Source organism: Anas acuta, chromosome 2 (genome assembly GCF_963932015.1).
Source record: "Anas acuta chromosome 2, bAnaAcu1.1, whole genome shotgun sequence".
NCBI classification, from domain to species: domain Eukaryota; kingdom Metazoa; phylum Chordata; class Aves; order Anseriformes; family Anatidae; genus Anas; species Anas acuta.
Window position 1 is genome coordinate 19,004,607 of NC_088980.1, and position 26,683 is coordinate 19,031,289.

General features: G+C 38.5%; 1 protein-coding gene across 6 annotated transcripts in view; it reads right to left on the reverse strand.

The window, feature by feature from the left end:
* Nucleotides 1-26,683, reverse strand: part of ARMC3 (armadillo repeat containing 3) — a 63,795-nt gene that overhangs the window by 4,899 nt on the left and 32,213 nt on the right. For all 6 annotated transcript variants that reach the window (XM_068673747.1, XM_068673746.1, XM_068673744.1 and 3 more), the window contains 8 exons: nt 26,576-26,681; nt 12,960-13,209; nt 11,794-11,930; nt 8,263-8,431; nt 7,297-7,397; nt 6,128-6,220; nt 4,533-4,622; nt 1,734-1,931 (listed from right to left, as the gene is read on the reverse strand). In XM_068673747.1, coding sequence (XP_068529848.1) covers nt 1,734-1,931; nt 4,533-4,622; nt 6,128-6,220; nt 7,297-7,397; nt 8,263-8,431; nt 11,794-11,930; nt 12,960-13,209; nt 26,576-26,681 — 1,144 coding nt within the window. The remainder of the gene's footprint in view (nt 1-1,733; nt 1,932-4,532; nt 4,623-6,127; nt 6,221-7,296; nt 7,398-8,262; nt 8,432-11,793; nt 11,931-12,959; nt 13,210-26,575; nt 26,682-26,683) is intronic.

Sequence of the window (26,683 nt, forward strand, 5' to 3'; positions counted from 1 at the left end):
GCCTGAAGAAGTGAGGGGCTCCAAGCACTCATCTGCACTGCTTGTGCCTGCAGCCAGCCCTCAATAAAGGGAACAAAGCTTCCCAAGCCTGCATGCACACCACTCCCATGCATGCACAACAAGGTGCTGTGCTTGTTTAAAGGGGTGCAGCCAGCACCACAGCATGTCCCCTAATCCACACCGGCTCCCGCCCAGCAAGCAACAGCTTGGACCCTGCCGAAGCTGCTGGGGGCTCCACCAGCTGCCCCCTCCTTCCCCTCCCATTCAGCTCACGCCACCCAGGCAGTCACTGAAAATGCCGCATGCGTATAAAAATCCCCACAGAAAATATACTACTTCCGTTCCTGATGATTTTTTTTCACTGGGTTGTGTATTTGCAAATATTTCATTCGTGTGTGTGAAGAGCGGACTTGAAAGAGTATTTTACGGATTCCACCTTGAGGAAGGCAGAGTAATTTATACACAGCTGGATAGTTAAGGATGAATACCTGTCTTGTCAAATTTTGCAATCAATGGAAAAGTCATTCCTCATATCATAGCAGACCACTTCATTAAAAATGAAGGTTAGTAGAAGAAACAAATTCTGAGACTCAGCGGGATCTGACGCCAAACTCTCCAGATTCAGGAGGCAGCCAGGAAACTGGTGAGATAGTAAAGGTTAAACTGAGGAGAAGATGAAAGCAGCCACACTGCTTGGAGATGACAGTGATTGGTGCCCAGGCCGAGCAGTCGGGGTAACTAATGAATCACACATTGATAACAACAGTCTGTGCACACATCAGTGTGATCTTCTGGTGCTATTTAACCATCGGGATGTTAATTACAGCAGCACCTAAAAACTACATTAAAAAAATGTCTTGTGCTTTTGGGTCTACAGAAAAACAAACAAACAGACAAAAAACAGAGTTTTGTCGCAGGCCCCAGCTGGGCCCAAGCCCCAGGAGAGCCGGGCCCTCCAGCCTCTGCCCACCATGGGCTACAGCGAGGCAGGCACATTCCCCAGATGTGAACGGCTGCTGTGCTGTCTCAGCTACTGGGAAGGCCTACATGTGCTGCCGTGAAGTGCCGGTGAAGGTATAGGAAGGAAGAAATAGAGAGGAAAAGAGCTGTCTGGGGAAGGTCCAGGCAGAAGGTCACAAAGGCCTCTCAACACCTGACAATCATAGGGCTGCCTAAAAGTAAATGCAAACTGTACAAAGTTCCAGGTGCAAGGAACTAAAAGGACATCTCCTGGGAATCTGGACTTTCTCCTGCAGAGCACTGAATTTTTGCATTTCAGTCAGTTTTTCAATCCTCATCCAAAACTCACTGGAGTCAACAGAAGTGCTCATGGCACTCCTGTTTGTGCTGGGCCATACCCAAGTAGCAGTGACAAAAGAATGGCTTTATGTGCTTCCTTCTAGTCCTTTGTTTTAAAATTCAGGGGAGGAAAAAAGCATTAATTACTGATGTTGGATTGCTGTTCAACAATATTCAGGGTATTATCACAGCAAAGATCACAACCAAGAATAAAGGCAACCTGAATTATCACAAAATAGGTGGAATGTGAGGAGGAATGGAAGTGGACTTAGTTCATGAAACAAGTTCTCTAATAACATTGGGCCAAAGCTGATCTGGATTCCAAGTAAAGATGAGAAATATAAACTGAAAAATGTTGTCCTGCGATGAGAAAGCTAGTATTCTACCAAATGAACATATCAGCATTACTTACGGAAATATAATTTGGTACTCACTGTGCAAGAGCCACAACCTGTTCCCGCGTAGTAGTGAGTGGTAGGATTGTTTTAGAAGCATCATTAATATAATCCAGTAAAATGAAGTCAGGTGGTGCTTGCCATTGTGCATTTTCTTGATTTATTTCATCCTGGACTTTGGATATAACCTGAGTAACATCTATCATTTTTTCCTCTTCTTTTTTCCCCTTCCCTTTTCTTATATAGAAAACAATGTACAGTTATTTAGAGTACTGTAATCTCTGAAGTCCAAATCCTGAACAGGTACCATAACCAAATAGCAGAAGTATAAATTAAATGCTTGTTTTGCTTAGATGAAATACTGTGCATTTCACAGCTTACATAGCAACTACAAAATCAGTATCTTACCAGGAGTATCATTAAAATCTATACAATCAGACAGCTTAGGATTTTTCATTTCTGGGAACAAGCAGAATTTGTGTTTTGTAAGCATCATGTCTTTTTTCAACATAGGTTTTGAGTAATTCTAGTGGGAAATATGACAAAATGTCTTCTATTTCTTTAACGGGACTGGCTTTTTTAAAGAAAAATAAAAATCCAGAATATTTCCAATATTCTTGGAAGGAAAAGAAAGAAAGGGCCACCAGAGAGTAGTGTGCTTGAGGGCACAATATCATTACTGTATGGTCTTCAAATTATTCTTAAAATTTTTACAATGTACAGCACTCTTAAGAAGGTATTGTACAAATCAGAAAGGCATATACCATTATCAGAAGTCTAATTCAAGCAATTTGTCTTCAGACTACTTTTCAAACTTTTCTTTTACCTATTGAGATTCATCATATTCACAAAAAGACCTTTTCATAGATTTTATAAAGCACATTTTTTAGAAGGACAACCAATTAAGATTTAATCTTCAAATTATAGAAAATTCACCACCCTGTTAAATAAACTGTTCTGGTTATTAATTATACTTACACTTAGAAAAGGAGACAAACTGTTTTCCTTATCTAATTTGACTCTATCTAACTCCAGCTAGGGAACCTTATAAAGGCAGATTAAACCACTACCTACTTGTCCACTTATAGAGGTAGGCATAATGCTTGAGAATAACCTGTTAAAAACAACAACAAAATGAACTACTCCCACCTCTCTGATGTCTGATTTGGCAAGTTTTCAAAATGACAGACTTCTATAGATAGTATAATTCTTGTTCCTTGACCTTTTTGTTCCTCTTTTTCTCCCCCGCTCTTCCCTTTTGTAGACCCAATATTTTACCTTCCCAATGAAAACTGCACTGCTAAGTGGTTGCACTCTTTGCAAATGCAGAGGAGCATAGAAAAGGAGAACTAATGGCAATTAATAGTCTCCAAGCTATTAGGATTCCTGCTATAAGTTCAGTCCAAATGTCCTGCAACACCAGAGAATCAGTGTGAGGAAGATGGCAGCCAATGCACTGTTCTACCACCAAAAGACAGCCATGACGCCTATTTTCTTTCCTTTTTTGCATAACTTAACCTCTCGTCTGTCTTTCAAAATGGAGTAAATGAGCATTGGAAAGTATTTCCTCAAATGCTCTACGAGAACATAGTGTGGAAGAAATACACATATATCAGTCTACATTAAAGATAACATTTTAGCTCAGTCATTGTGTATATCAGATACACAACTGTTTGATCAAAAATGTTGCTATCTGTCTATGCAAATATATGTCAAACTATCAACTAGGCACTTCCTCTACATCTAATTCAAACACTTCCAGCAGACAATTATAACTCTCGTTTCTCTTAGCTTTCAACTACAGTTTATATAAACTAGTATCACTTTTCAAAAACAATGGTTTTAAACTGTGTTCAGTGGTACTCTGCAAAATAATGATGAACAAAAATGTATGATCAAAGGAAAAAAATATCTAGAAAAAAGTCTAAGCATGTTCAAGACTTGGAGTCAGCTATTGACCTTCAAGTAACTCCCATATATCTCACAAATTAATAGTAATAATGGTGTATGAATTATGGATTCAAAATGAATGACAATGGGGTTATAAATCATACAACTTGATCATGACATTCAAAAGCAATTATTTCATACTTGAAGAAAGAAGGCTTTGTATCCCTGCAAGTTTACTACAGGGAAATGGAGCCAGGCATTTGTTTTTTCCTATTTTTTTTTCTTGCTTTCTGGAACAGTTATGATCGCTAACAATGCAGTCACTTACTGTGTAATTGACATAAATTACATTAAAAAGCAACTATCTAAGGGTATCCTCACCTTACACAATAATAAACAAATACACGATCTTGTCAGAACAGCTCTGTACTTTGAGACTATGCAAAATGCTCTAAGTCTCCAGAGCTTCTTCTGAAATGAAGAAATCCCCCACAAGTGCACAGCAAATATCATTGGCTTGATCTCTCCCCATCTCTCCTGCTGTATTTAAGTAAACTGGCATATGCTTAGTGTGTCATGGCCAAAACATGCTGAGCATCAGGAGGACCTTCCAAATGAGCAGAAGTTAGAATAGGCCCAGTTGGACACTCACGATGCAGAATTTATTCTTTTGCATCCCGAAATAGGAACCTTCCACAATGTGATTCATTTCAGGTATTTAATATGAAATTGTTTAAACTGAATTCCAGAAGTGCTCGCAGCACAAATAACCAGCCAAATGTAAATGCTGTCCTGTAGCTCAATAACTTTTGGCTAGATTAATCTCACAATTTGGATCCTGGTTCAAAGTCAGAACCTCAACTCTTCACCTTCAGTAGCTATTACCTGTCAAAAATTTGTACTGCAGTTCTGAATGAACCTATACACACACAATTCAGAATGTAATACCTTAAGCCTTTTTCTCTACTGCTACTTTTGCTGAACGAAGATCTCCTTCCAGGTGGCTCCTGCTTTTCCTCTACTGGAGATACCAGTAAGCTATTGAGAACACAAAGCAAGGTCAGTTCCCATTTTCTCTCATCTTTCTTACTGCAAATTTCATCTCTCACGCACACACAGATACATACATAAACAGAAATATATAAACAGTGTAAGAAATCAACAATTCTATTAATTAAAGGTCTGTATAGACAGTAGCATATCATAGTTCATGGATGAGCTTCAAGCCAAAAATTGCAAACGCGGTACCTCAGTTCCTATGACAAACACTCTTTACTCAAACCCTGCAGAAGTTAGCATTTTGTAATGTCATCACTCACTAGAATTCACAGCCCTGAGATAGATCCAAGAACCCCTGTACCACAAAACAAGGAGAATTTGGAAGTCAGCATTGGGTCCCACAGGAACCAGCATGATGCACGGTTGGCTCCCTAAGTGAGCTAACAGGAAAGCTGAGTAGAGTTTTAGGCTGCATCACATTACTATCAAGGATTAGATATCATCCCCTTGTTTGCAAGGAGGCTGTATTTGGACTGGTTTTGCTATTCTGAACAATCCTCTGGAACTAGGTATGTTCTCCTGCCTTCTCTAAAAAGCACCCTTGTGGTGATGACTGTGCTGCTCTTTTACATAGAGTTCACCGGTTGAGCTGGAAGACCATGGTCCAGTTTTCTTTTCCACAAGAACAAGCTCAGGGTTAAGTATTTTATATTAAAAGTCATTATGACTGGGACTAGAACTTCAGTCTCGGCTCTGTCAGATAAATGTCCTAACAGCTGAAGCAGAAAGCGCTGTTCATTAAGCTTCATCATTAGTGAAGCTACAATGAAACAGAGTAAGACTGCTAAACCCCAAGCACCCTATGATCAATGTGCAGGTGGGAGGGGTAGGCTCAAATCCTCTTTCTGTACAGGAAGGAAATGAAGTTTACCACAACATTAGAGATTCAGACCTATTTGGTACCAGCAGACATGCCCATCAGATCAGTCCCACAAAAAAGCCTGCTAGGGCTGTACCTACTGAATTGTACGGATTGGAGGGAGCCTTGCAAGTATGAGGCATTTTTAGCCTCATTGCTGTCAAAACTGGGACAGTATTGAACACATCCTTTTCAGCTTTTAGTCAGGAATTTCACTGGAAGACTTTTTATCTAGAAATAAGGATGGATGTAGGCAGTATAGGAACTTTTTGTAGGTGTATGTTCTAAATTGAGAAAGAACTACCCTCATTTCCCTGTGTCTTGGCTGTCAAGCTGTAACATAATTGCATTTCACTGTCTCCTAAGGATACTGAAAGGAAAAAACAGCCAAATAAATGGGAGATGTTCTAATACAGTATGGGGAGGACAAATAACTACTAAGATAGACAAAGGAAGATTAGTGCAATTAGGATGTGAAAGAAAGACTCTAAAAACATATTTAACATTGTATTTGAGCTATTGTACTCTGTTAGGAAACTGTTCATCACTATTTTCAACCAGAATTCTATTTCCAATGGTAGCACAATAATAGAACATTGACAACTAGTAAATCTTAAGACCATACCTTGATTTTTCTCTACTGCTTTTTCTTGAAACAGGTGACAAGGTAGTCTGTTCATAAGATGAATTTTGTGGCTTTTCCTCTACTGCAAGGACACTGAAATGGAGCAAGATGTTTTTGCATTATTATTTGTAGAGATTGTATAGTACGTTAAGCTATGAAAATAGAGCTTTGATTTTAAAGGACAGTAAATATATTCATAAGCAATATATAACTGGAAGGAATAACATAGCAACTAATAAACCTGGTATTGATTCAGGGATCAGAAATGAAATATGGGATACCAATGATGGACACAAAAGTAACTGTAGAGTAAGATTGCTGCCAAGGTGCAAAGGCAATAAGCTGTATCGAGTCAAAGAAAAGAAAACCTGATAGTTAAAGACAAGCTTAGGGATTGACAAAGAGCATGGAAGGTTAACTTGTCATAGATATTCTCAGACATCTTTATGGTGTCATATACAAGCTTAAAAGGAAAGCTAATGACACTGTAAACCAAATATGTGATGTGTTGACAGAGAAGATGATTTTGGACTTGCAAAATACTGGTAGAGCATTCTTTGATCTCTGAGACTGTTTATAGGAAACGAGTCCCAGTTAAACAAGCTCAATACCAACTTCCTGCATTCAAATCTAAGAAGATTTGTTAGGTTGGCTTCAACTTAAACATAGAAGAAATAGACATAGGTTCTCTATCAAGCCTGAAAGCTTTGGACAGCCTCTTGGGACATTATGCTTAAAATTCCATGCATTTGTCTGTACAAGAAGACCATTAAATCACAGATTTCGTTGTTGCTTGTTGACATTCAGCTTCAACGACATTGTTATTACAGCAGATGACAAGCTTTGTTATAACTAATAAAATAACTGGTGTCCCATCATCAGAAATCAAAGGGTGTTAAATGAATGAGTCTTCATGGCTAAGTTTTCTAACGAAAAGTAGACTGACTCAAGTGAATGAATCTTTTCTATCTAGCGGGAAAAAAAGTTATTTTCCAAAAACCTATTTTATAAAATACAAATCTTTTGCCTTTTAGGACATGTAGCACAGTGCTAGGATTAAAACAGATCTCTCACAATACCAACTATATAGTAGTTTCATATTGGAAGCAGTGGAAATGATAGAAAAATGAGTTATTGCAATAAACGTTGGTAGATCAAACATGACTTACTCTTCTTGTGGTTTAGCATTAATGAAGATTGTGGCCCTACGGTCAGTAAGTTCTTGCATACTCAGTTCCTCCAAAGATAAAAGTTTAATTCCAGGTTTTATCTGCAAGAAAATTAAAATAAAAGGTAAGGCGTTCTGCTCAGTTAAAGATGAAGACAAAAAATATCTTAAAAAGGTATCTAAAGAGTCAATCTTTAACAGAAGACTTACATGAGAACTTATAAAACCTGTTCAAAATATATGAAATCAGTTTCTTCCATTTTCACATTTACTCCATTTCTAACTTGTAATATAACTTGTAATTATTGTCATTATGTCATTGTAAAATCTAGGATAAGGAAATGTTCCTGTCTCTGAAGATTTTACAATTTACGATGAAATTTTCAAAAGCAACCAAATGCTTTGGAAGCATGCCTTTCACTGATTTTCAGTAAGAATAGTATTTCTAATTCATCTGGGCATTTTGAAAAGCATTTCTTTGATTTAAACTGAACAGAGCAGTAATTGAGGATACAGAGTGGGGTCAGTCTTTATATATAAACAGTGCTTCGTGAAAGAAAGGGTCATGACCAAGGTGAAAATACGAACCCTTCTTTATGTAAAAATAAATAAACTAGAAGTCTACAGGGTCATTCAGTGTCAGGTTAGTATTAAGTATACTGCAGTGAAAGAGACCAGAAGAACTGAGGTCTGAGAAAGGCTCTGGAAAGGAACTAGGAGCAACACTGCTTACACAGGATTGGGAAGAAGACTGCAACTGGAAAATAGTATGAAGATGATGAGATTTTACCCATGAGGAAAGATAATCAAAAGAAATTAGTATAAAAGCTGGAAAACTGCAGGACAAGAAAACACACCAAGGTATTTTAGGTAGTCAGATTCTAGCTTTTGCTACAGACCTCTTACTTTTGCTAAACTGAGAGGACAATTTTACTCTTTCTAAGTAGAGTAATTTAAAGTAGCTTACCTGACCATAATCATAGAATCCATCAGTAATGATGTTACTTGATGATAAATAACCCATCTGGCTGTACTTTTGGGAAAGATTGTTATCAAGTAGTTTTTCCAAAGCAGCTTCACTGAAGTTATTTTTGCGCCCTGTTGACAGATTAATTTCTTCTAGGATGTCTAAAGCACTGTTAAACAAAATACAATAGCTCATCATTAAGTAACCATTAATTGCTATTACACAGTTCAGAGTTAGCGTTACAAACGCTAAGGTACAGATTCATTTCCAGCTGGTAGCCTGGTGTCCTCTGGGCCAGCAAGGAGCTGGCTGTGCTACACTGAATTCTTTCTCTAGAGGAGAAAAATGCCTTGTGGTGCCAAAAGTAAAAGGAATTCCTTTTGGCAGTTAAACAGTTACATAAAGAAAAGCTGACAGGATACCACAACGTTTTATCAGAAAGATGCTGGGTACCACAGAGAACTGGAAAAAAAAAGAGAAATGTCAGAGTAAAAGGAATAATATTCAGAACTGACCATACAATACATTGGCAGATTCCAGTTCAGTATTATGCAAGGAGTGAATCCTGGTTTAGGGCTGTTCCTGTGCTTGGGGAAGGGGAATTAGGCAGATATGTGCTGAACTCAGTTTAGCACACGAGCACAAGCAGTTATATCAGCACAACCAGGCTGGCAGTGCTTTTGCAGCATGGAAATAGAAACAAATAATCACAGGGGGATGCTGGAGGACAGGGATTCATTCCTTGGTGCTGAAACCCACAGACTGACAGCTTCTGACCTGAGAAACTCAGGAAAAGCTCACTAAGAAGGAGTAAGGAGGAAGCTTAATCAGGAGAAAATAACATAGTGCAGTTTTGGAAATATTTAGGAAAAAACAATGGAAGAAAGAGGGAGATACGTTTGAGTATGTAAGTGCACACTTACTCAAACACATGCATGTGCATATATGCACATGCAGACATTCTTCACATCCAAAGGAATAAATTTAATACAAAATGAACTCCACATTTATACTGCCTGTTTCTCTCTCTGAACTACACAGGCAGCCTCAGCTGTGGATGTTTTACAGGGTAGACTTCTGAAGGTATGTCAGAAGAAATCCAGAGATAAGTTTTGCAGACAAGGCAAGTGACAACCGTCTGTTTTAGAAGAAAGCACTGGGAGAAAACTGTGGAACAACCATCAAGCTATTTGTCATAAAAGAAATTTCAACAAGATCAGGCAATCAGCAAGTAAGCTAATGCAGGGAAGAAATTTCAAGTGGAAAAAGGGTAAAGAAAAGTCTAATGAGTACAGCAATGTCTAAGACATGACATTAGAGGCACATTTGCACATTAGTCTCATCTGGAGGAAAGAGAAGACAAAAAGGGACAAACACAGAAACACCAAATATTCTGCGACAATCTGAAAACCAAAAAAGGACTCATGCAGAAATGGAAACCCGGATGCTTCCAACAGGGAAGAAAAAGTAAGGTGCAAAACCAAAAAACCCGCAGGCAAATTGAGATACAACTATTCAGGGACCTGAAACAAAAATAAATGGTTCATATGCTACGAGTCAGAGAGGAAAATGTAGGCCTATTACTCAATGTGGGAAGAAAACTCATAACAGATGGCACAGAAAAGACTGAAGTGTCTGCTGCCTTTTTTGCTTCAGTTTTGATATAATGGTTGCAAGCAGATGCCTAGCAGCAATATTAACAAGGAGGTAAAAACAGTAGGCTTAGCATGTCTAGAGTAAGCCGGAGAAGACAAAGTTTGTAACGCAGGAGAAGACTTTCCCCATAGTACACTATGAAACAGCAAAAGCAAGCTCTGAGCTCTTTATAATTATCTTTGAAAATTTAGGGAGGACAGGCTGGGAGCCAGAAGAGTGGAGAAGGGCAAAGAGGCAAAGACACTACCTAGATTTAAAAAGGAAAACCAAGGAAATGATGGAGATCATTCAGCCAAATTTCAGTCTCCAGAGGACACCGTATCAAATTATTAAATAATCAGTTTGCAAGCAAGCAAGAGATAAGGTGTTAAGAAATAGCCATTATGTATTTGTCAAGAACAAATCATGTAAAGCCAATCTAATCCTTTCTGTGATGGGGTAACTGACTTAATGTATAGGTGCAAGACGTAGATGCAAGATATGTCTTGACTTTGAGCTATGTTTTGACTTTAATAAGTCTTTTCAAATATTCCTATTTGAATACTCATGAGCAAGTCAGGGAAATATGATCTACATGAAAATAACATGAAGTAGTGCCTGACTGGTTGAAAAACTATGCTTAATGTATTATTATCAATAATATGCTGTCAAACTGGAAGGACACATAAATTAGAGTCCTACTCTGATACTGTCACAAAGAAAGGATTAAATAAGAACAGTGCTCTATGCAAGATAGGGAAAATAATTACTGAGTTTTATTTGATGGTGGTATGACCTCAGCTGAAGTACCTCATCCAGGCTGGGAGACAGCACTTCAACATGGCATAAATAAATGAGGGAAATTCAGAGATGTGTGACAAAATGATACCAGATTTCAAAACAGTCTTCAATGTTTTTACTTTGTCATGAAAAGGAAATTGAGAAAGGGCCAGGGAACATGAGAAAATTCAGTAAGTTAAAAAAGCAAACAAACTGCTATAAAAAGGTGGTTATTCAATCCTACTGAAATTAGGACAAGATGCAATTGGATGGAATTACCACAAGGGACATTCAGAATTTGAAAAACCCTTCTAATTGCAAGGATACTTCAGCACCCAAACAGGTTACCTCAGGATGTTATGAAGCCCCTTTACAATTGGTATTTACAGTTGCACTGAGCGAGCAAAAAAATTTCAGTGCACCTGACTCAGTTCCAGGGGGCACACAGATAGCATCCCCTTTGAGGGCGGACCTACATTTTTAAGGTGAATGCAGAATTCCCTGACAGACGGGTTGCAAGGAGCTGTGCAGTAACCAGAGGAGTGTCCAGCAGAGGGAGCAGGGCAATTACATATATTTTACTCTAACAATAAAAGAGTCACCCCGTATAAGAGACCTGTGACATAATTCTTACAGCTAAAACAGCTTTTCTAATTCAGATATTAGTATATGGATCTTGGAGTTTCTAAGAAGGAATAGAACTGATTCTCTTTTACATGGCAGTTCAGCAAGCCAGCAGCTAACCAGACAAACAATTTGCTGTGCATTGAACTTAGCCTGAAACCTTAATTTTAATTTCGTATATATGAGGCACTTGCAGTCCCTAATTTTAATGGATATAAGCACATCTTTGATATAAAGCCTAACTCAGTCACAGGAACAATAAACCTTTTTATAATTCCAGACAGTTCTTTCTTCAGACTTGCATTTTTTCTTAAGATTTGAGTTACTTTAAATCAGTTCCATTTCAACTGCAACATCGGTAGTACAAAAGTAGTTTCTGCTTGCCAAAAAGCATAGCTTAACTTTGTCGTTCTGCTATAAATGCATAAAGACCAACTTAACAGAGCTCTCATTAAAATCTTCCCTCTGCCCCTTGATACTATTTCTACTCACCCCAGCCTGCACAGTTCGACAGCGGTGAGTTCATCACTTGCACAGACCATAACAGCCCAACAGGCATTTCTTCTGACTTCTTTGTTTTTGGAATGCAGCAGCTCAACAAGTGGTCCCAGTCCACCTGCATTTCTTAACTACAAAAACACAAAGACACTGCTGCTGACACAACTCATCTATTCCATCCCAGCAAGAACAGCCTATCAAATTCTCCATCCAAAGCACTCAAGCCTTGTAGACAAGCAAGGCTGGGCTGGCAGAAAGACATTTATAGGAATTCTCTGCTCCTGTGAACCTTGTGCAGGCTGGAGCTGAAGAGAGCTTCGGAGTGGTTCAAGACCCACATCTCTTTTGGCTCTGGCTTGCTTTTCAGTTATTAGGTTGCGGTGCAGAAACTGAAAAGCCCATGCAACCCAAGACTGCCATGGAGAGTTATCCAGCTCTTTTCTGCATTCTGCTGCCTCCTAGCAACTAATTTACATCACAAAATATTTGAATTTGTATTGTACTGTATGCATGACAATCTTATTAACATCCTATTCTCTTGTGTGCCACAGTATCTTTCCTATACATGCTGGAGGAAATATTGCTCATTTGGATTTCTGAAGAGAAAAACATTTTAAGAACAGTGAAAGAGGTAGATTGATTATCTATGCCCCTTATTCATGTCCTAATTAACAGCTTTGACCCTTGAGAAATCTCTAGCTTATGATCTATGAATGCACACAGCACCATCCTTATTTATGAAAAGAAAATAATATGACCATTGATAAACAGTGAAAAGTTCAACTTGCTGGATGCTACTGATCAAGGGATTAATTATATTTTGAATTTTGTTTGTATTACATTTACTCCACTCGCATCCAGTATCTCATAAATCAAAGTCAGGCATTGCCATTTGGGCCTTGAAAGCAGACAGCAATAAAACACTGAGGGAGAGTAAAGAGAACTTCTCATCTTCAAAATACAGCCTTCAGTTGCAGCTGAAAGAGTTGCAGAAAGAAACCTTCCTGTTTAATGCCCGTAAACATAGATTAAGATATAGCTACAGCTGAAGCTTCACTGGAATCTGTATAGCATGAATTTGTGCAAGCTTGGTAAGTGTGACACAAACCTCAGGATTCAAAACTGTTATAAACAACCGTGGCCTTGAAGAGGGCTTTTACCTCAGCTCTGGCATCAGCATCACAACCCAAGGCAGCCACGAGGAGCGCGGCTCTGCTTTGCACTTGGCTGTTGGTTGAGCGCAGCGGCTCCGCGAGCGCACTCATGGCCCCGTGGCTCTGAATGCTTAGACGTAAGGGTTCTTGCATGGCCATGTTTGTCAGCACTGCAGCAGCATTAGCAACAGCTCCATCCCTCTGAGCATTCAGGGTTTTTACTAGTGGCTCAATTCCTTCAGCCTCAGCAACTGTGCTAGTAAAATAAAGAAGAAAAAAATCTTAGTTATTTTAGGACCATTTTTTCCTCTTAGTGTGTTACGTGTACCAACTAAATTAGCCTTACGTTTCAAGAAGAACTTAAATTTTTGCTTACCTGCAATAAATTGAAAAAGTGATGTTTATATCTAAATTACAATCTGAAATTGAAACTAAAAACTGCATTGTGAAAGCCCTCCTTCTGATGCCTTCCCTAGATCTGACCCACAGTGTGAAGCTCAAGAGGCACAACCTAGGCAGGCAAACCACGTCACACACCCATGGATTCTTTCTGAGGTTTTGAATGTTTTGCATCTTTTCAAAGATGCTGAAATTCTCTATCTTTAGTTCCAGCCAAATGCCTCTTCAGAGTCTTATCAGCCTTCCTTATAATAATTCTAGCACATTTTCTAATGAGGATTTTAGTGCACAGAGTATCACGTTGCTGCTCTTTTTGCTGTCTCCTTAAATTTCCATGCTAGGATATGTGGGTGGCATAAACACAGCACAGCAAGCTTCTGCCACTCTTACTGAGTAGGTCTACGTGGTGCGGTTCAGTGCAATGTAGAAATTGCCGAGCTGGCTTTATACAAGCTGATTTAGACGGGAATACAGCAGACACATCAGCACCAAGCTCAGGGCTGGCTATGACTGTGGCTCCACATCACCAGGAGACCCAGTGTAAATATTCCCTCTGCCCCCAGCTGACCACTGCAGCCCGTGGCTGAAGGCTGCTGTTGCAGCCACGTTTTAAGCAGCAAATAAAATGGGGAAGAGCGCTGGGGTTTTTGTAAGGACCCCTTCGTAGAGCTAGGTAGGAGAACAGGCAGGCTGAAGCAGCAGTAGTGAGGAGGTGGTACCTTTAGGCAGGAGGCAGCAGAAGGTGCAGGCAGCTGCACTACTGGAAGACGCGTTTGGAGGGCTTAAATGTGACTGCAGAACTAATAGTCACGTGTGGCTACAGCTCAGTCCCAGCAGAGGGAACTGGCCTATAAGCACCTCATCTTAGCACTGCTGTTCTGCTTCTGGCAGTCACCTGAAGAGTGCCTTTTTTTAAAAAAAAGAAAATCAACCTCATATTTAATACCCAAGATAAATAATATATTCAAAAGCAGCTGGTGACGTGGCTTATAATGACAGTAAATTCTTGACTACAACTGATGCAGACCCTAAAGAGAGAACCTGGATCTGGCTGAGGGGAAACTACCATGCTCTGACAAATGTGAATCTGCCGTGCTGAACAGGCACACGCTCCTGTTACCACCTCATTATGTATTCCTTGGATTCCTTGCCACAGGCAAAAGAGACTGCTGGTACAAATAGAGTTTACTTTCTTCAAACACCGTAAGATATTCCATAACTTCAGACTCTTGTTAACCTTCTTGCCAAGGCTTTGCTTTCTGCTCGAGAACAGGCACTTATTTCTTTGCCTGCATCATCTTACGTCTATATCATCTTACGTTCATTTCAGGGGTATTCTTTCCAACGTTACTATAAACCAGCATGCTATAAAAATTGAATTGTCTTCCTTCTGGGTTTGTATATAAAATTTGATCAAATGATTTGAGGCATATGTCGAATTTACTGTCTGCTCTTCGTAATTTTACATTGGGCTCATCTGTTTGTTAAACAAAAGTTGGCAATATTGTTAGCAAAGGAAATGCACAGATGGCAATTTGAATTTCCCTTGCAACTGCTTTTTTCATACCACCTCTTTAGTACATTTTTCCTATATCAAAAACTTAACAAACTCCCCCACCTCTATCCAAGCATATCTGAGCTCTTGAAGCACAGAAGAGCACGCAGTCTTTATAAGCTTTGCTGACTTCCTGGCAACACGTTAAGAGGAGAAATCTGGATGTGAAAAATCTTTTACTGGAACAGCTTCTTACCAAAAATCTAATTAATCTTTTGGTAAATTTTACAATTACAAAGTAAACACAAGCATAAAAGTATAGCATAGGCAAGAAAGAGCTACACTCTCAAAGACCGTCAAGGCATTGATAAAACAAAAACACCTCAGGGATGCTGGTGGTCACTCACTTCTGCAAAGGAGATACAAAGCAGAGTACATGGCAAGCCCTGCCATATAATCGCATTACATGGCAACATAATGCAGATCTTACTGTGAACTGATCTTAGGGTAAGTATCTCCAAACCACGCTTGCAGAGAGGGGGGATGCAGATACTCCTGCGCAGACCTGGAATGAATCAGTAGAGATCAGCAGGGTTTCTTGGGTTGATCTCTGAACCTTGGCTCCAAGGTGGTGGCAGCTGCAGGCAGGGCTCGAAGACGTGTATAAGGAAGGCTGTCAGGCAAGTGGCAGTCCCCAGTATGGAAAAACATGCAAAAGGCAGCAATCCAGGGACTGACATTGTGTAGGGTTATTAGCTGGGGTGCAGTGTAAAGGTATAGGGCCAGTATGGTGTTGGCTAACTAATCCTCCTGGAGCACCTGTAACTTTAATGCAAGCACTTCAGGATCTGGTCAGAAGTGAATCCAGGTTTTCAGATGTCCTGCACTGTGCTCCTCAGAGCACTCAGAGTTAGTTGGATTGCTGCATATCTGGGTGTCCTCCCCTTCATTCCCTGCTTGACCAGATAAGAAGAGCTGAAAATGTACTTTTTCTTTTTTCTTTTTTTTTTCTTTTTTTTTTTTAAACTTGGGTAAGGCCACAGCATTTCTAGGATTTCCTGTTAATAGATACTGTCTTTTCTTCTCCCCCAATATTTTATCCAGATTTCCAGCTCCAGTAGTTCTGTAGTTCTATCCAGGCTGCTTTATAGGAAGAAATCCCGTACGCAATTGCATGTAAGGATCAGCTATACAGCACACAAACCACAGCTTTTCAGGAAAGTATCACATTTGGAGCATGTGTATCAATGACACAATGTACGTACACCCATGCAAAGTGAGGGAGAGACTCACCATACATGCACACAGTAAGGTACATCCACAAGCTATCGTACTTACAGCATTGCACAGTGTGTACACACATACCTTATCCAGAAAACAAGCAAACAAGCAGTTTTTTCTGTATAGGAAATGCACAGAAATTGCAGTACTCCCAGGATGCATGGGACAGAGGCGCTGTTCATGAATTGCATCCTTGTGTCTCACAGGTGTAACACATCCAGCACTCCTCCAAAGGCTCAACCTACTATTCCTGCACTACACCCAAGCACACGTGGATTCTCCCACAGGAAATCCTACTCAGCACACAGTGCCTATCACACTGCTTCCAGGATGACACCCAGAACGGGGCTGTGCAGCCGACCACATTAGAAGCAGATTTACTGCAATCTGCATAAAGCCCGCGAGTACACAGGTACTTAACAAAAGAGCAAGGTGCCAGCCCCTTGTGCGTTCAGAGCTGACCTCAGCGAGGTACAGAGCACAGCCAATTTTCTCAAGTGCCACTCAACTTCAGAAAGATTGAGAAGCACTGCTTCCGAAGATCATACATATTTATTTCAGCCCTGCATTCTACCTCCGCGTGGATTCATTCTGAATCGCAGCCTCGTGGCTGCAGTTTAATCAAGTAGCACAATGGATCACACGGCAACAAGAACTCCTGTTAGAAGTGACAACAGCAGGTAATAAGAAGGGAAAGTAACCAATACCTTCAGGGATGTGATTTAAAGAGAGGCTGGAACACCTGAGGGAAACACTGTGTCACCGCCTCCCACGGCCACGGAGCTCCAGCTGCTAACGAGACAGCAGTGCCTGACCTCCAAAGGGAACCGAACAAATTAATACAAATAAGTTTTTAAGGCGCTGAAACACTACAACATTAAGACCAAAGCATGGAGGTTGTTCCCTTCCATCTTGGCAGTTACGCACTCTGCAGTTTTTCAATGACAAGGAAAGAAAAGTCAGAGCAAGAAGCTTCCACCAGCACTGGCTTTGCCCAGCGTAGGTGGTGGTAGCCTCTCCCTGCCCACAGAACACATTCCTTCTGCCTCAGACAGAGCCTGCTGGGGTGGCACACTTCATCAGTGCTACCAGTACAGGACTACCTCTTCAAAGGAAGAAGTGAGTGGTGGTCCAGCTGAAAAAAAAATATAGAGACACTATTATATAGAAAGTATTCTACTATAGCAATAGAGTTCTTCCTGATGCGAAAAAGAGTAAATTATATACATCCTAATTTTATTGTTTGCTTTTGTTGTTTTTTTCTTCATGTGGTGTAGAGACCCAAAATACATCAAATCAGAGAAAAGATGATGGAAAGGAAGACAGTGACAAGGGAAAAAAAAAAAAGGATGTCACATTTGCAACATCAGTTTCTTTGAGAAGTGGAAGCTGACTATCTGAATCACAAGAAACTCAGACAAGATAGGTCTAGGCTTAAGTTAAAGTTAAAATAATTTGAATGTTATGATACAGAAATGCCTGGTTATGATCATTAGGGCGCCTAACCTCACAGGGCTAGGCATTAACCTGAACCAGAGTGTACAGTACAATTCTGATTACATTTGGATTGTTTCAAATGAGTACATACAAGAATAGCTAAAATATTTTTCTCACTTGGCATTGGAAAGGCAAACATCATATATTCAGATACTAAAAATTTATCTTAAATGATTAATTTTAAATATACATGATAGCAGAAGTTATTAAGATATTTACTTGAAAATTCTCTAAAAGATCTCTCAGGACTCAATGAATAAATGCTGAGAGTTTGAGAAAAATAAATGTTTTGTTCACTGTTTTTATTGCAAAATTCATTTCAAAGTAGACAATAATATTGTTAACAAAAGTTTCACAACACAAACTGTTTTTAAACAGTTAAGCTGTAAATGCATATTAATTTCATTTAACTGAGTATTTCATTGTTTTAATTGTCTGCGGTGCAATAGGAAAGCTCAGGCACTGGTAGAGTGTTGTGTAAACAACCAGTAAAAATCAGAATAAAACTACAGATTTTTTTTAGGACAGCAAGCTCTCTGGGGCAAGAACTATCTCTTTGTTAGCATCACATCAAATCTAATAGCTCTGCTCCCCGATTAAGCCTCCCAGCCATGGCAAGAAAGGCAACGGATTATTGACTTCCTCAGTGCATAGGGATGGGTCCAGCCAGCATTTCTTCCTGAAGAGAAGGTTCAGCATAATGGAGAGAGAATAATGTTCAAAGAACCTCTGAAACCACCGAGACCGCCCCTCCAAACCCCAAAGTAGGCAACCTCACGTGGAGCAGAGACAGAGGGGAAGAGCTGTGGTGCAGCTTCACATCACTGTTTGCTCTGGGTTGTGCTTAATTAACACTTGTGAGATTGACAAGTCATAAAAACCATAAAGTATATTCATGTCTGCTCCTTCTACCACTACTGAACATAAATTGGCTTGTACTAAATTTTATTTTTGATTCTGTTCTATTCCTTTCTCCCTTTCTTGACTAAAGAAAGATTTAATAGAATTTTTGCTCAGAAAAGAATTAAAATTTTCCTCCTCACAAAAGCCATTGGACTCCTTATGGACTTCATTTTCTGAATACATTTGCAACTGCATGTTTAATTTCTGTGCAAAATTACTGTGATTGTGTGTGAGGTGCTTAGCTAGCCATTTATGCATGTGCATATCTCATTTTCATACATAATTGCATGTAAATTATGCATAAGAATTATGCATCTAATTACACACACATTTTTTTAAATCAACTCTGTGTTAAATCGCATGACTTCTTTTTCACACAAGACGTTTTTGATCCAGCTCTATTACATAATTTCTGACTGTAAAGCAACTTCAGAGGCTGAAAAAGAACATCACAACCAGAAGTTGAAAAAACCTCAAGAAATACATTCCTTTTTGTTCCTTAAATGTATTGGTTTGTTAATTCTTTATTTACCTTCTTATGCCATTTGAATAATCACATACAGTAAATGTCTTCTGCATTTACCAAAAATCTCACTTTGCAATTTAGATATTTTCATAAGCAATGACTGTTTTATATAGTCACTCTTATTTTATTTAATGACTATCATTACTTCTGCTTTCTTCACTATTCAAGGGAAACTAATGTCAGTATGTTTATTCCAAGTAAGAGAATCTAGCACATGGGAATCTTATCTACAATTTGGGGACCCTTTGTACTACAATAAAAATATTGATTATATCAGCAAACAAAATTCATTTTTCATTTTGGGAACAGAGCCCTCCATTCCTATTTTTTAATGGCAAGTACCTTGTTAAAATATCAACAAACCTAAAACTCAATAAACCTCACGGTCTGGAAGCAATCAAACCTTAAACTGTCTGGGCTAGCAGAGGCCGTGATATCTGACTCTCACTGAGCGAGACACCGATATTTTCTAAAATCTGACATTGAATTCAGCTGACAGAGTTACAAAGATCTCACTTCCAAAACTCCAGTATAGCTAATTTGGATTTGAAATATTACAGAGGCATTGGTAATGAACTGGTAATGATTCTGTTCGTCGTATCTGAGCCTTTCAATTATAATATTTTTTGCAGTCTTTATAAAGAAGTCCTGACACTTCTGCTGTTAGAAGAAGGGCTTGAAATTCAGAAAAAGCAAGCCTTTTTGTCCCTTAAAAATCCCACGTAGCTTCAGCCAGAATAAGCTCATGAAAAAGAGACTATCCCCCCTCTTTTTTTTTTTCTGATTCAAAAGGCAGTGCATGCAAAAAATCAATAACTCAGCACAAATGTTGAGAGTCTGTAATCCACATTGTCAAAAAAGCAAAATAACAGAGAACATTCAGGAGCTGTCGGAGCAGCTTTATGGAGGTGTAATGAAAGGAAAGAAAGAGCCCGAGCAGGGTCCACACAACTCATCTGAACACAGGGACCGAGCCACCAGTGGCTCCTCTCCATCTTCGGAAGCAGCAGATGAGGAGGACAACAAAGCTGTGCCAAGTCAGCCTCCACAAATAGCACTCGGGCTGTGAAACTTGAGCCCATCTTTCATTTCTGGATAAGTCTTTTTTGGACAACTGCTAACTTATCTCAAGTGGCAGCAATCTGTTTTGCCCTGCTAAAGGTTCAAGCATTTAGGATGATTCAAAGTGGATAAACTATTACACCATTTTCTTATCTCATCTCTAAGAAACTACACATACACTACTACATTAAGATAACTTTCCATGCTGCACGTCTAAAGGTTTAAAGCCACTTGGAAAGCTTAATTTAATTCCCTTGTGTGTATGATACCCTCTAATTAGATAACATGCCCCAGTCAGTGCACAGGCTAAATTCACAGCAACACGGAAGTTTGCATGATCAGAACTGCTACTTCCTTCTGTATGATTTCGTACTAGATTAAAGTAAGTTCAAGCATATACTTTAATAATTCGTATTTAATTAGATTTGTAATATATAAACAGCTACAAAGAAAATGTGCATGCAAAACCATCAACAGACTTGCCAGAAATGTACTCAAATGTAAGATAACCCTTGGCACCTTTAATTCATAAAAAGCATAATTCATCTCAGTGTGTACCACCAAATGTCATCGTAGGGATACACACTCAAGAGAAATCAGCATATTTGCACCACATCATAAAATGTAGGTTGTTTTTTTGTTTTGTTTTGTTTTGTTTTCCCTAGACTTAGGAGTCTTCATCCAGGAGGGACCCAGAAAATCCCACTGTGATCCCACAGAAATCTACCTTGTGAAGTTACAGGTGAAAACACAGATGCTCTGAAGGAAACTCCAAACTAAGCTACAACAAAATGGATCATATTGCAAGGCTTTGAGGGTAGGAGAGTATAAACAGCCCCAAAGATTTTGTTCTATTCCACAAGGCAAAACTTCTATTTAGTGTCTGCAATTTGGAAGCATTCTATTTTCTATGTGAAACCGATACCTCATAAGCCTCAGGATGCTGTGACATGAGATTCGTGTTAGAGATTTGTGTTAGACCAATGTGGAGCATTAGTCTCTGTTTTCAATATAACCCCTGAAAGCAACACAGTTAAAAATAAATCAACCAGGAAAATACAGAAATGTATTATTATCATCATCATCATCATTATTATTTTGTGAAAAATGAGCTGTACCAGGAACAAAATGCAGTCTTCAGAGAAACGTTACCATATACCCACACCTTCACAAATCTAGGAGAGAACAGCAGCTGGCTGAGTGAAACACCTGTCAGCGGGGGATGATTTAGGGTACTATCCACAAGTTGTGCATCAGTCATCTGATGCGTTTCTGCATGACATCGCTGCATCAGGCATTGATTCAGCTTTTATGCTAAGGGAGAAATCTACCATAAAACACTTGCAGTTTTCAATCAAGTCAATACGTTACTTGTAAGGAGAAGCTTGTGAGATCTTGGGTAATGGCCATGCTGTCTTTTCTGTTTAGAAAGTACCTATCACACTACAGATATACGGTGAGAGAAAGTCAAACCAGGAATCTATTCATGGCATCAGTTAACTGGATGTACTTGTATAGGGCTCTGCAGAACGGGTGCTAATGTAAAAATAACAGTCCAAACCACAAAACCCAACAAAATCCCTTTTCATTGCAGAATAATAGCTCAAAAATGTAATTCTGTCACTAGGGGTCAGTATTAAAACATATTACCTTTATTCAATACAGTTAGAGGAATTCCATTGTTGATTTCCTTCTTCAGCAACACAAACTTACGCTGAACCATAAAAAAGACAAAACCTCTATTATGGATTATTGCCTATTTCTGTTTTTAAATTTAACACTCACATGCTAGACATTTTTTTATATTCTCATAAATTAACACATTCATGAAATACTGACTCTTCAATTTTCATCCATTTACGTGAATTAGTACCCATTGACAGTCTTGAAAAAGAAAATTGATAATTAAGTTTTCCATTTTCTAATAGGCAAGATTACTACCTAATGATATTACTACTTAATTGTAATAATCATTACTTTTTAATGATATAAACAACAGCTGAAATGTAAGGAAACTGGACAGTCTTTAAATTGAGTCCTTGACAGCCAGACCCTTCTCAAAAATAATAAAAATTTCTTGTGGATAATGATAATCTCCCTTTAAGAGGGTGAGACTCTCACTACAGGTGAGCCCTATCCACTCATAAGAGACTAAGGATGTATTTTGGGTCGTTAGATCAGGATATGAACTTCAGTTTGGAATAGATGCAAAACCCACTGAAGTCAAGGGAGAAACTAATTTTCTCCTCACTGGGCATTGCCCCTAAGCAATGAGATCCCAACCTATGTTCCTGTTCCAAGCCTACTCCCAAATCGTGGAAATCTTCGTACATCTCACAAAGCACACATTCAGATGCTGTAATAATGCCTGTAAATGCCTATACAGACATAATTTTCCTGCTGTAAACAGGTCCAGAGATTCCTCTGAAGAATTCAAGAATTAGAAAATGAAGTAACATCAAGCTTGCTGACTTTGCAGTTTTTGGGATGATATTTTATTATCTTGAGTCCGGATAGGATTCTTAGAAATATGTAACATGACACTAATTATAAACCCCAGGAGAAATATTCTGCCAGATCGTCAGGCTGTCGGGTACCACAATTTCCTGCAGTACTGAGTACAGATGAACAATATTCATCCCTTTCCTTCTTCCCCCAGACCAAACCAACTGAGTGCTATCGATTTTGCATTTAAAATAAACAATTAAAGACCAATATTATTGAGGCTGATAATTAATTTTCATGTTCATTAGAAAGCTGAAAATTTTCATGTTTTTCTTTAGTGGTAACTCCAGTAGATGCCCACAATTCAGCCACTGGCAGATTTATGAGGCCAGCTACTAGAAATGGCATTTGTGCTAAGACAATACTGAAGAAAATGGTTGGCCAAATTAACTAATGCCTAACTAGTATATTTGAGATCTTATTTCTACGTGTTACTTCTAACCAATATCATGCTTATATTTAACACAGTTAGATTACCCCAAATACACGATGAGAAAAAGTAATTAGTTATACTTTAAACAAGAAAATATCGGCAGAGGAAAAAGTAAAACGTTTGTTCTGTAGCTAGTTGTGTAACACAGAACAACTTGTTTTTCTGTCCAATAGATGGCACTGCTGTTTCTTTATTTGTGTTTAATTCTTCAATTTGCGCATAATGCACATTACTGGAGTGACTGTGCCTACATTTCCTGATGCCTGGACACATCAAAAATGGACAGATTTCATAGACTATAAAATGGCATTCAGCCATCCAAATAACTGTATACAGTTTTCAACAATGCAAGTTAGTGTTCTGGATTTAAAAAATGTAAAGTGGATGCAAATACCTAGTTGAATACAATTCTTTTCTTCCCAGAAGCAGGCAAACAGAAACAAATTCTGGCACATATCTGAAGGATGGCCTCGGAGCTATGCGCATAGTAACAACCCCAAACCATTTCTTTGCCATATGTTAGAGTAAGTACATGGGATTCTAAACTGCAGCATACTTCACAATTTTATTTTTATTTACCCAACTATTTTCAGGTTAACAGTTTATTATCAGTATACAGAACTGCTTCAATTCTCTCATACTTTATGATAAAATTCGGATAAAAGCATCATCAGAGGGCATTTTACTCCTGTATTTTTTTTCTATGTGTTACTGAAGCATGACCACATCAGTTATGCAACAAAAGCTTAAATGATGGAATATTTTTAAAGTTATTTGCAGTAATTTTTATGTATCCTGGTGGATATCATATTGAAAATCTATGTTTTCCAGTACGCCTGAAAACTCAAATTGTTGGTATTGGATTCATGTTCTCTTCTGCTCTAGACCTTTGGTTAAAATACTGCGAGGGCTGGAGTCATTGATTAATTTATTTACTTTTGCCAAATAACAGTTGCTTGGGGACTGGTGTGAAATGACAAGCTGGTCTCTGTCCCGTACATTGTGAACAGGTGTTCTAATTACAAAACCTCCACCATATTTGACACCTTTATTAGCTGTCTCAGTTGAGAAACAAAGGATTGATTGGGCAAGGGTACAGAACTAGCCTTTCATTGCTGTGGGGAAGCACCTAGAGGTCAAGGTTAATATACATTAGTGGGGGGCAGTATTGCCCATTGCCTGTGCTGCTCTTGTGTTATTAATCAATGGAAGACTTTATCCTAATGAGCTGGCTGGAGTGGGAGCCTTAATTACACGTTTCTTTTAACTTGTATTTTCTTCCATATTATATGAGAAGCAAGCAACGTTACTTGATCAAATATTCCTAAGAACAACAAATCTCTGGCAAAAACAGCAGTTTTGTCCCGTTTACATTCTGTAATATATACTGTGCACAAAGAAAGGGCAAGCTACTCATCCTTCAATTAATATTAACACATGCAAAAATGGGCACTAAATGAAATGTGGCAGAACACACATATGAGTTCAACAAGACTGAATTTTATATTCTGGCTGGTAAATAGTGAAAACATATTTACAGTAAATAGTCTTCCCCTCTACTATAGCCATTTTCTTGTTCTTGCCATATAAGGCCTTCCTCATACTATTAGCTTTATGATTTAATATTCTTGGAGGGTTTTTAACAAGAATCTAATACATAGCCAATAAAAGGGCACTAGTCTCATTAGTCCCATTTGGGACCAGAATATTGTCAACATAATTACACAGCAAGGTCACATCATTATAAAAGTGTATCAGCATCTTCATTATATATACACTTATTTTCAGTGGTTTACAAGGCATACACACAAAATACTCCAGAATGAATTATGATTATGGTAACTCAATCTGGGATTCATTTTTTCCAAACTAATTTTTTTTTTCTTAATTACACAAATGTAGAATACATATGGGCCAGATAGTCAGTCAGTGGGCTGGAACTACACCAATTTGTATCAGCCAAGGGTCCAATTCTATATATTCATTTGTAGATCCTAGTCACACTTGGAGCCATCTATGACTTATTAATGGTTTTGATTTAGAAATGAAGCTTTGAAGTAATTATATAGTCACATGGCATTCATCCAATATACATATTTAATGTAAATTATTGCTTCCTGATTTTCGCAGAAGACCTGTGATTAGATTATCTTGTGCTTGCATATTGTAGTTGGAGCTGGATTGCAAAGACAGAGAAGTATATGCAAGCCACCTTTACAATTTTCTGACTCTGTCTAGCAAGAAACAAATACGGCCTCCATTATAATTCGGAGGAACAGAGACAGCTATTTCCCTGCCTGAGGTCTCAGAGAATTGTTCTAGCAGTTGAGCTAAACAATGTCCTGACTATCTCCTTGGCAAAAGAAACTGAATGAGTTGGCATAAGCTGCTATACCAACTCAAAACTCTCCAGAGACTCCCTTTTCACAATGCGAAACCTCAAAGGGCTGTGCTACGAAAACCAGCTGTAGCGGGGCTGAGAGTCTGACCCCTGGACTCCAGTACTGTGCTCTTTTTATGTGTGCATGACTCCCACTGACACCAAATGGAGAGTCATGCACATGAGGAGAGCAGAAAATCAGACAAAAAAAAATCTCCTATGCGAATCTGAGAACAGAGTATTATTCTCTTGTGTCAAATTATGGCTCCATCTGGTAACATTAAGTGAATACTGGTGACTATTAGAGCTGGATCAATAAATTGAAACAAATAATTTATTTGGTGAGTTATTTTACTTTTTCACTTCAAAGAATGCTTGTGAATGGATTACAACTTCCTTGAGTATATTCCAGGAAACTTTTAAGGAATTTTATTTTATGGTTTGTTAGTTACATGTGATTGCTCATATACGTCAGACTGCTCTGTTTCTTTTCCTTGAACAGAACTTTTAATAGAGTTGGGATAGCAGAACTCTCCAACTGACAGTAGAATTTAGTTGGTACAATTATTTTGGAGCTTACAGTCAGCTAACCAACCTTTGCTAATTATTCTGGATACTGAAGTTACATTTATTTTCTTTTAGAGAGTGCACTGTGAGTATTCTCTATTACTTGGGAAACAAAAAGAAAAAGAAGGATGGTGCTGATATTTAGAGTAACTGAGTGTATAATGTCTCAAATCAGTCAAAAAAAAAAGCTGCAGGAACCATCAAATTTTAAAGGATGCCTTACTAATTTTGAATTTAAAAAATAAGTAATAGTAATCCCACATTGAATGTCTTAGATTATGAGGCATATTTTCCTCATATGTTCTCTTCAAAACATGATTTGTGTCTCTGCTTTCATTACATCTGCTTCATACCTTTCCTTGACAGAGCAAATGTTAGTGGAAATAGTGTAAGTCTTGTAACACTGACGAGAACCAACCTAATCCAGCCGACTCATAAACACCAAAAAGAGCTTTACAGACACACTCAAACAGATTTTTTATGATAAGGACAAGATGAGACATTCATTAAAAATCAAAACATTATAACTTGTGTTCAGATTAGTGTTTTAAATAATTAATTATCGCAGACTCACCTTGAATTGCTATGACTGGCTGTAGTCAGATTAGCTAATGCTATGACTGCAGCTTCTTTTACCTCTTCGTTGTTACTGCTTAGCAACTCTACCAGCTGGGGAATCCCT